The sequence below is a fragment of the Guillardia theta genome, assembly GCF_000315625.1.
Source record: "Guillardia theta CCMP2712 unplaced genomic scaffold GUITHscaffold_2, whole genome shotgun sequence".
Classification (NCBI taxonomy): Eukaryota; class Cryptophyceae; order Pyrenomonadales; family Geminigeraceae; genus Guillardia; species Guillardia theta.
Genome location: NW_005434672.1, coordinates 888,310 through 898,707, shown reverse-complemented (window position 1 = coordinate 898,707; position 10,398 = coordinate 888,310). Strand labels below are relative to the sequence as shown.

At 50.3% G+C, this 10,398-nt stretch overlaps 4 protein-coding genes across 4 annotated transcripts in view; 2 read left to right on the top strand and 2 right to left on the bottom strand.

Moving 5' to 3' along the window:
• Positions 1 to 520: 520 nt before the first annotated feature.
• Positions 521 to 1,676, bottom strand: GUITHDRAFT_156831 (hypothetical protein; the record flags this gene model as incomplete). The annotated part of the gene is made up of 8 exons (XM_005841895.1): positions 521 to 675; positions 727 to 802; positions 875 to 955; positions 1,008 to 1,094; positions 1,151 to 1,190; positions 1,244 to 1,417; positions 1,478 to 1,608; positions 1,635 to 1,676. 8 exons carry the CDS (start codon positions 1,674 to 1,676, stop codon positions 521 to 523), a joined length of 786 nt encoding a protein of 261 aa, XP_005841952.1.
• A 424-nt stretch (positions 1,677 to 2,100) lies between these two features.
• GUITHDRAFT_63072 (sterol methyltransferase) lies at positions 2,101 to 3,521 on the bottom strand (the record flags this gene model as incomplete). The annotated part of the gene is made up of 10 exons (XM_005841894.1): positions 2,101 to 2,160; positions 2,205 to 2,279; positions 2,329 to 2,428; positions 2,482 to 2,538; positions 2,584 to 2,654; positions 2,702 to 2,759; positions 2,804 to 2,862; positions 2,911 to 2,957; positions 3,000 to 3,201; positions 3,252 to 3,521. The coding sequence occupies 10 exons, from the start codon at positions 3,519 to 3,521 to the stop codon at positions 2,101 to 2,103; spliced, it is 999 nt and encodes a 332-aa protein (XP_005841951.1).
• Positions 3,522 to 4,623: 1,102 nt separating this feature from the next.
• On the top strand, positions 4,624 to 5,583 carry GUITHDRAFT_99616 (hypothetical protein; the record flags this gene model as incomplete). Its single annotated transcript, XM_005841893.1, has 1 exon — positions 4,624 to 5,583. The coding sequence occupies one exon, from the start codon at positions 4,624 to 4,626 to the stop codon at positions 5,581 to 5,583; it is 960 nt and encodes a 319-aa protein (XP_005841950.1).
• Positions 5,584 to 8,633: 3,050 nt separating this feature from the next.
• Positions 8,634 to 10,398, top strand: part of GUITHDRAFT_156829 (U3 small nucleolar RNA-associated protein, U3snoRNP) — a gene marked incomplete at both ends in the record, with an annotated part of 3,050 nt that continues 1,285 nt past the window's right edge. Inside the window, 5 exons of the mRNA XM_005841892.1 lie at positions 8,634 to 9,046; positions 9,219 to 9,651; positions 9,776 to 9,846; positions 10,138 to 10,220; positions 10,267 to 10,394. Coding sequence (XP_005841949.1) covers positions 8,634 to 9,046; positions 9,219 to 9,651; positions 9,776 to 9,846; positions 10,138 to 10,220; positions 10,267 to 10,394 — 1,128 coding nt within the window. The remainder of the gene's footprint in view (positions 9,047 to 9,218; positions 9,652 to 9,775; positions 9,847 to 10,137; positions 10,221 to 10,266; positions 10,395 to 10,398) is intronic.

Genomic DNA, 10,398 nt, shown 5'->3' with positions numbered 1-10,398 from the left:
GTGAGATCAAGTTAGAGTCCAACTGTCACACCTGCAAACCTATCCGCTCGCTCACCTCAAGTCTTCCGTGTCCTTGCACGCATGAAGCCTCTGCTTCACCTGCCAGAGCCTCCGAGGGCGGGAAGCCTCCTCCTCCTCCTCCTCCTCCGCCTCTCCCTGCTTGCTTTCCAGCGAAAGGTCCTTCGTCCTCTCCGCGGCTGTCTTCCTCTTCAACAGTGGTCAGTCCGGCACCCACTTCCACAAACAAGCACGTGCTGCCAGGAAGCTCCGCCAGTGGCTGAAGAAAGGCCAAGAATCTTGCAGGTCAACAAGATCACGAGGACTCAGGAGGATACGGCTGGGAGCTCACATGGGAGACATGCTGTTCCTGGACGTCCATGGGAACTTTCCATTCCTCCGCCAGGTCAAGGTATTCCAGAGCCACCTTGAGAGGTCTCAACAAGAATCAGAATGCTCCTCATCAGACCTGCCGTAGAGGATTTCCTTGGTAATCTTTCCCTTCGCGGAGGAGGAGAGCTTGCTAGCGCTTGCGCATCAGTTCAGCACTCCGATACCATTCGTGCACCTTGAAGATAGCAGGGTTGGCTAGCAGTCCTTCTGCGCTCATTATCCCATCTGCTCTCGTCTTCTCTAGATTGATCCAGATGTCTTCCGGCGATCTCACGTTTCCGTTGGCTGTCATAAGCGGTCAAGGAGGAGCGTGCTGCACCCATTCCCGTCCATCACCTATCACTGGAATAGTCAATGCTCTCTTCACTGCCGCGATCTGATCAAGATCAGCAGGTCCCTTCCTGCCATGTCTCTGTGATCCCTGGTCGGCGAGCGAGCAAGGAGTTGGTTCAGTCAGCAGAGCAGCAACAATGGTCTATCCTACCCGCTGCCTGCCATGCACAGCTAGAAGGGAGCAGCCAGCGGCTTCCAAGAGCTTTGCAAACTCTACCGTCTGACTTTCAGTCTGCACAAAGGTGAGAAAGTGGACTCGAAGCATGCTGTCAAAAAAAAGATACCTGTAGAAGGCGAATTTTACATGATATCGGGATATTTACACTCTTGCTCATAGATTCAACGATTTCCTGTACGAGCTTCCAATCTTTCTGGGAATTCACATGTCAAAGCACTACACTCAGCGAACAACAGCATTGGATGAAACCTTTTCTAGAAGATAAGAGCCATAGTGCCCCTCTGCGGCTCTGTGAAAGACAAGCCATTTCATTTGAGCTCATTTCCTGTGTCGATCTCTAACCTTTTCTGAGGACAACCAAGATTGATGTCGATTGCATCTACGCCATGGCTCTTGTTGTTGCAGAAGTCTTCAATCAAGCAGGCTGCTCTCGCCATGATCGATGGGTCGTTACCGCATATTTGAACGATGAGTGGCCGGTCCTCCATGCAACTCTGAAGCTTCTCTGCTAAGTAACTGGAAGACGTCAAGGGTTCGAGGCACCAGAGAAAATAGGACGATCGGCACGCTACTCACTCTTCTTCTTCCACGATCCGCTCGCTGAAGAGCATCTCGCTGTACGCCAAAGAGGCGCCCCACCGCCGGGTGAGAATCCTTGAGCCCACCAGTGAGTCAGCCAGGAAGGGACAAGATCCTGTGTGAACTACCTGAACGCGATGTCACTCTGACCCACCATGGGAGCCGCACACAGCAGGATCGGGAAGCCAAGATTCATCTTCAGCCCTCGGACTCCCCTCACGCTCCCCCTGGCTCTCCCCCTTCCCTGCCTTGCCCCCTGGCTCGGGCGTCCAGTCCGACAAAAATGGAGCCAACGCACGTGCAGGCAGCGTTGTCCTATGCAAACAACTCTTACTGGTGTGAGGCAGTCGCAGAGCGGAGCAAGGCCGAAACAACCATAACGATACTCTCCTTGATTGACACCTGCAGACAAGTTCGAACCCACTGTACGGAACAGATCCTCATGTATGCTATCACATTTATTGACTGGTTAAAAATTCTATACGTAGAAGAGAACCCAGCAAAATGACAGACTTTCACTAGCCAATCATCATTCTCACAAAAGACTTGCTTGGAGAGAATCTCGACACGATATCTTCCGAATAACATATTCACCAAAGAATTCCACATCACGATTCAATCTAGAGTGGCTTCCTGCAGACAACGAGGTACATGGGGGTGAAGATCTCGTTCTGACCACCCTGAAACAACATCAATGGCTGCCTAAAATTTAAGGTAAAATTACCTTCACACAGCCGATTCCACCCTGCTGAAGCATGGTCTGGATCTTAGAGGTTCCTTTAGGGGCGAGCCACAAAAACTGGACAAAGCCATCAAAATTCGATCGTTTGAGCTGGAAAACTGCACACCTCCAACAAGCGCAAACCCCAGGTGGTTAGAAACAGTCCAACAGGATTGAACTGAAATCTCTGAACGAAGGGGTTCCAGCTGGGAAGAAGGGGATGGTACCTAAATCAATTCAAGTCAGGCTTTCCGTGATCAGCAACGGCACGAGAGCGTACCATGGAAACTTCTGGTTGGGGTCCAAGCTCATGTCACGTGTATGAAGAATATCAAACCTGCCAATAAGTCAACCCTATTGGAAACGTATTTGTTCTTCATACCCAGAGCTTCTCATAGCATCATCGATTTCATGTGTGTAAGCCATATCAGGAAGAGCGTCACCTTCCTCGATCTGCACAATCATTCAACCAATGCTTTAAGGCATGCGACAACAATAACCTTCTTCTTGATCCATCTGTGGTACTGGTTGTTTTTATCATACTTGTTCGTCAAACACCTTCGAAAAGATCAATTTTTTTAACATTAGCGTGAAATAGATACCATTCGTAGCATGCAAAGTAGCCACCAGGCTTAAGAACACGGAAAACTTCGGAGTACACCTGAGGATGAACTAAGATATTGAGACTTCATCGGAAATGTTATCTCACCTTGCGGCGATCGGGGGCGTGGCAAGTGGCCTCAATAGCATAAACACCTAAAGCAAATTACAACAGAACAAACAAATCTGCAGGCATACCATCAAAAGAATTGTTTGCAGCAGGGATGGCCAGGAAGTCTCCGAGGATAGCGCGGCATTGGCCACTGAGCCCCTGCCTTGCCGCGAGCTGGTTGCAGCGGTTAACCTGGTACTCGTTGATGGTGATGCCGGTAATGTCCCATCCAGTGAATCGGGTAATGCTACGAAGAGGTCCACCGATGCCGCATCCGACATCAAGCACCTGCAGCAATCCTCGTCAAAAGCACTCACAGGCCCACGAACGATGTTGACCTTGGAACCTGGCTTGAGGCCTCCGAGAAAGCTGGTCAAATAATACTCGTGGCGGCGCATGCCCTCAGAGAATGACTCTCCCGCCATTCTGTATGAGAAGTGGAAGGAAGTTCCCCATCCAACTTCGTAGAAGAGCGTAGAAAGCTCATAGTAGGCGTTCACAAGCTTCGCATATGCGACGTTGCGAGCGTCCGGCTCCTCGCCCTTGTGGAGATCGTTGTATTCATCGATCCACTTGTTCACGACAATCTTGCTAGAAATGGTCTTCATGAGGGAAGCTGCCATGAACTCCAAGGTCTGAGAGAAAGGACCTTTGCCAACCTGGTCGTCTTTGTAGAAGATGTATTCTACCAAACGAGCGGACAAGAGCAATCCACACGAGCTTGCGACTCCAGTAGCGACCTTGACGTCCATAGGCTGGTCAAGAATGGTCGAAAGTGACGTCGGGGCTTTGCCTGAGGCCATAAGATAGAAGCCAGCAGCGCCGGCGGCGGCAGTGCATGCCTGCATGAACATGACGACGGCGGGAGAGGCGCGTGGGGCCCTTCCCTGTTTACTCAACCGATACCACCCTACCATCACTGATTACCCCTTGTGATGATACCACCCCACCCTTTTTGCCACTGACCTATTCAAGAACTCTTATCCATACTCGTGGTGTCTCAAGCACCCCCATCATCCTATACTTCATCATCCCAAATCACCTACCCAGAGCAGAGCACACCCGGGAAGTAACTTTCCAACCCCGTGGTCCCCAATGCATCCACCCTACCAGTGAGCCTCCCTACAGCCTAGTACCCCTGAATTTGATGCAAGCAAGCTACCCCCCTTTCCGTATTTCGCCCTTCCTTTAGATACCCTGCAGTACCCCTTCCTTCGACTCTGGGGAACCCACAGCACCCCTTCCTTTTTCTACCCTCTGAATTCGATGCCGAGGGATGGACCCCTTCCAATGTGTTTTTCAAGTACCCAATCACCCCAGAAATGGATAATAAAACATAGGGTACAGAGACCACCTCAAACATACAGTACGAGAGACCAGAACCCCCTACCCCCCAGAGTGACAAATTGTTTGACCCACCCCCCTTATCTCCCTCACTACACCCAACCGATGTGACCGTACCTTCAATTTCCCACCCCACCCACTATAATGGAATTCCAATCTTGACAACCCACCCTTTTCCCTAAGCTACCTTCACTACAGGTATTTGCATCCCCTTGCATATATACTTCCTCTGTCAACCCACTAGATGTACATGATCTGATGCTCAGTGAATGCATGTATTGGCTTCACAATGACTGGGAAAACCGGCGGGTTGTGATCACGACGTCGATGAGTTCTCGAGAAAAGAAAAAGATTGAGCTAGATAGAATGGAAAAGGTAGAGGAGTTGATGGTGTACTCGTGGACACTGGAGGAGTACCTGGAGGCCATTAAGTACGAAATATTCTACAAGAGTGTGGCTGGTGTAATGGAATGGAGCTTGGATGCGGAAGAAGGCTCGGAGGAGACAAGGTCGAGAGATGTCGAGTCAAAGTATCAGATTGTTGGAGGCTCATGTCGCCATATGTTCGAATGTACGACAGATCAAGCTATCCAAGATCTCTGTGCAGCGATGAACTCTGTCTCTAATTACGAGACGCTCTTTGAAATGAACGCGGGCGACCGTTCAAAGCGGTTTGTCAATCGGCTGCATGGGAAGTATCGAATCGGAAACCAGGTGTACTGGACTTTTATCAGTAGGTTTGTTGCCAGGGAGCTAGCAGAGAAGCTCGGAGAATCGTTTGTGAGGAAGATTGAGCAGCTCCCTGACATGACTAGGAATCCGTCTCTTCGGGGGATTTTGTTTGAGATGCTGTTCTTTGCTCGGATAGGACGAGAGCCAGGGCTGGAGGTCACCCTCAGGTCAGAGAATCAAGCCGAGTCAGAGAAGCACGACGAATGGCAAAGGTGTGGCGTAATACCTCTTGAAGGAAGGGAAGTCGAGAAGGCTCTGAAGCAAGGGGCAGCAAGGTTGTGCCTGAAGCCGTTGAAATGGAATCAGGGGGGCTGTGATGCAGTGATTGTGGACTCGAATGACAAGTTGGTGCGCTTCATACAGGCAACGATTGCAGAGACCCATGACCTTAAATTGCGGTTCATGTATGATTGTCTGCAATCTTTGGGCATTGAGCAAGGGGGGACTTGGAAGGTGGAGGTTGTGTTTGTCGTTCCAAAGGAGAATCTCTACAAGTTCAGAGTGAATCATGTGGAAGACGATTTTATACTTACACCGTACGGGTGGACACGCGACGCTCAAGTAGTTGCAATGAACTCCGGACTGCAAGGATAGTGCCGAGAGATCGATGAGGAAAGGAGGAGGGGATCCGCGACCCCCGGATGCCTCCCCAGCATCATGTGATAGAGTGCCTGGAATAAATACATCCCCAATACCAACTCTGACAATACGTCATCTCCACAGACTTACGCATGTCAAAAACCCTCATATCTCCTCCTTCCACAGGTGCGTGCCCGGCGCCTTTTGAAGGACGCGATCCTGGTGATGATTTGTGTTCCCTGCCGGGTCTCAGAGAAGGAACGATGGCATATGAGCTGACGACGATCAGCGGGCGTGCGGTAGTTCCTCCTGACGTCTTCATCTCACTTGATGCCACCGATCATCACAAGCGTCTCGTTAGGGCCACTGGGTTGCAAAGGCTCAAGACGTTTTGCTCAAGACCTCAACCAAACCCAAACATCGCTTCAAGCAGAGAGCGAAGCAGGACATGCGGAGTGGCTTGCAAATTTTGGCGTTGTCACAGTAACCACAACTTGGGCCATCCCGCTGAGCACTGCTTTCAATACTGCAGCCGCTAGTCAGTGACACTGAGATGATCGGACGGACAGCCGCCGCCCGTCATCATCCGATCGCCCGGGTCCGACCGTCTGTGCCACGGTACGGTGGCACTGCCAGGCTGACGGTTCAAGTCCGGCACCTGGGCCACGGGCCGCGCCCAGAAGGCTTCCGAGCTGGCTTCCGAGGTGACCGGCGGCGGCACACCAGCACGGGGGTAGCCTTTGAACTACCGTACTATGTTCGAATTGACAGACGGGCCAACCCCTGGTTTGAGAATTAAGCCGTACAAACAATTAGTTAAATACCCCTCCCCCTTCGCTCCATGCAGTGTGTGTGGGGCACTATGGCAGTGTTTTTAGGGGGTGATGCATGCCATGGCAGGGAATCATGACAAAATTCCAATCCGATCTTTGGCGGGCAAACCTGTGATCCCCCTTACCATGGGCAAGCCGAAGGCGTGGAAGACAAAAACATGCCAATCATGCCACAAACAAAGGGAGAAGAGCAGCGTTCGAAAGTGGCAAGGTGTGCCTGTATGCACAACGTGTGTACAATCACTCAAAACCCAACAGATTGGATGTAATAACAAGCGTATCTTCAACACTCGAAGTGGGATGATACCATTTTTTTCAAGCTTTTGGATTTCTTGCAATGTCAGGATCAGCAACTTTATCTTTGGAGTGTGAAGACAACAATCTTCTCTCTTCAGCGACTCAACATCTGTGAAGTTAAGTATTCATTCTGTATCTTTATTTGAAGTGCAACGCAAGCTAAAAGCCCTTGGAGATGTTTACGAACGTGCACCAGAAGGATTTGCGAGATGTTTGCTCTACTATGACACGAAGGTTTTCGAAAAACAATCATCTAGAAACCTACATGCAGGACCAACTGCAATGTAAGAACGTTTGAATCGACTTCGTACACAAGTTGAAAACATGCACAAGAAGCACTGAACTCTTTTTTCCCGAATCGTACATTGGTCTACCTTACATTTCGAAGACTTGAATTCGTTGCAATCCACGATTCACGATTACTTCTTGCGGTAAGTCTGAGATGTTGCTTTCTTGCCCTACCAGTAGTGTGATCATTCTGCAGGTATGCAAGATTGTCGGATGAACATGTTGATCCAAGTCCTCCAAAGAAGCATACCAAGGCAGACTCCAAGCTATTCATTCAGACAGTTTGTGAAACGTTCAGAACCCTTGATGGCAACACCCGATGTGAAATTATCCGAGGGATTCTGAGTGAGCATGATTCTCTGTATCAAGCACAAAAGAAAAATTCAGAGCATGAATTCTCTGCCATATGTAATTTCGAAAGAGCAGTTTCAATTTTACAAGCTGCTGGATTGCCAGAGGTTTCTGAATTGGTGATGTTTGCTAGTGACGATATCTTTGCTTTCAAAAACACACAAAGATTGAAAGACATGTTCTGCAGGCTGCAAATACTTCGAGAAAATCAATGTAACGATTATTAATGCTGGGATTTGTAAAGAATTCGAAGATTGCGACGCAGATTTGGGCGATATCACTGAAAAAAAGACGGATTTGACCGAACGGCTTGCCCTGCAAAAGGAACGTTTGGCACTGCTTTGTTTGGAAGGAACGACAGCCGCATCCATTTTTGGAACGAGTCATAGGCTTGTTAAACGAAGACTTGGAGAAAACCAATGAAAAGAAAGCAACGACTGAACAAGATTACAAGAAAATTCATGACAAGTATGTTGCAAAAATGACAAGCAACAACGCTGTGGCGAGGTCAGACACCAGAAGAAATACATCCAATGAAGTCAGATACTCACCCTCAAGTACAGCAGTACGTGGTAAGAAAGAATCATATGCTTGGAGACGGAGACTATGACTTCAATGCACGGACTCTTTGCACGTATAGCGTGGAGAATCTGTGGTCACTGATCGGCCATCTGAACAAGAAAGATTTCTTGAGAAAATTCAATTAGGCTTGCACAGAGTTATGCAAAAAAGTGGACCCTGACCTGCCCTTTGTGTACGAGCATTCGAAAAAACGAATTGTCCTCAGCCGACTGCGCGAACGGGACACTTTCAACGTACGGAATGGATCGTATAATGACGGGTAAGCTGAAAACAACACACATAAGAACAAGAGAAGACAAATACATACTAGATCAGCACAATGGGATGGGGGACTCGGAGGTAACATGCCAGGGTTTCGGGGATTACGTGACATTGCTGGTTGCAAGTCGGCAAAAAGGAATACGAAAAGTAGAAAATATTAAAAAGCGCGATAGTGACATCCGAACCATTGATATCATGAGATAGAACTCACATTTCCCTGATAGACTGTGAGGTTTTGACAATTGTCATCATCGCGCTTTTTGCTTTAATCATCCTTAAACCTGGTGGCGGCCTGGCTGCCATTGCGATTTCCTGCAAACTTACCCACCCCCTCCCCATTCACACACCCTCTGTCTCTACGGGAAAAATACCGGTACTAGACCCCTTTATCGGCGGGGCCACCTGGCTGGAGCGGGGATGTGGTACCGTTCGAGTTCTTCACGTGCGGGCGAAATGGCGGAACACGGCGATGGCTTCAGGAAGCTCGAGATGCAGCGAGCGCCGCGGGCACCAGAGGCCTCGACGCCCGAGCAGAGACACTGGAGGAGATACAAGACGAGCCTGGTCACCAAGGCCTATGCAGCTGTGCATTGCGTCGCTTTCTCTCCTGCTGCCCCCTACGATTTTGCCGTCACCAACTCTACCAGAGTGCAGATCTACGGGTCAAGGGGGAAGGCAGTGAAGAAGACGATCAGCAGGTTCAAGGACATTGTATACACCACCAGCTTCAGAGACGACGGGAAACTTCTCGTCGCAGCGGGGGAGGAGCGCATAGTGAAAGTGTTCGATGTTGAGTCAGGAGGTATGCTCAGAATGCTAAAGGGCCACTCGAAGCCGGTGCATTCATGCGGCTTTTCCAGAGACAGGTGAAGATCAGGGAGGGATGGATGGAGGGAGAGGGGATGGATGCATGGAGTGAGGAAGTGAGGAGGGGATGTGTAGTCTGGATCGAGAACAAAGGAAAAACGAGAAGTAGGAGGTAGAGTAGGGACGGCGGCGGCAGCAAACCGGGGTCAGGAGACTGACTCTACCTGGCAGGCTCCATTGCATCTCAGGCGGGGACGACGCTGTCGTGAAGTACTGGGATGTGGCGACTGGAGAAGAGACCATGAATCTTGAAGGACACAAGGACCACGTTCGCTGCGTCACTACCAGCCCGACTTCACAGGACGTAGTCGTTTCTGGCTCCTACGACCACACTGTGAAGCTGTGGGACTGTAGGAAGGGGGCCAGCGTGCTTACGGTGGATCATGGCGGGCCAGTGCAAGCGGTGCTGATGCTGCCGGGAGGAGGAGTGATGGTTACGGCGGGGGGGAACGTGATGAAGGTGTGGGACGTGCTGGCAGGAGGCCGGGTGCTACATGCCATGGCGAACCATAGCAAGCCCATCACCTGCCTGGCGTACGATGAGAACGGCGGGAGGATCCTCTCCGGTTCTCTGGACCATCATCTGAAAGTCTACGATGTACAGGTTGGAATGATAATGTGATGGAGATGATGGAGATGATGATGGAGATGATGATGGAGATGATGATGATGATGATGATGGAGATAAGAATGCATGGCCGGTTGAAGTTTTGATCACGGTGCTGCAGGAGTACAGAGTTCGTTACAGTCTTGACTACCAACAGCCCATCTTGTCGCTCGGCTTCAGTCAAAATCAGAGGTGAGCCTGACGTGATACGACCAAACATTCCCCGCTCCTTCATCACTCATGAAAGATCAGCTGAACGTTTATGCTCCACAAGCACGAGCTCTCATTGTTGTTCTTCACTTGTCGCATTCTCTTCATCATGACGACTCTCATATTTCGCTCATGCTCTTCAACGTCCCTCCTTTGCTCGCATCTTGATTCAGATTTCTCATCCTCGTATCCTGCGCTCTCTCAATCCCCACGTCCTCCGTCCTCCTCCCAGCCTCTCCCCTTGTCTACAAAGGCACCCTCACTTTCTCCTAGCACGATCGCTGTGGGCATGGCGAACGGCCTGCTGAACGTCCGGTCTCGTCCGACGGAGGAGGAGAAGTTGTCAAAGGTCAAAGGTGAGTTCGACGCAAGTCCCGTCCTCTCCTCTCACCCAGCCGGCAGCCAAGAAGAACCCACGGGGAGGGACCTTCCAGTACTTCATCCGTGGGCAGTACGACAAGGCCAACGAGGAGGACGACTTCCGTGTGGAGAGGATTCGGAAGCAGAAGCTGGCTCCCTACGACAAGATGGTGG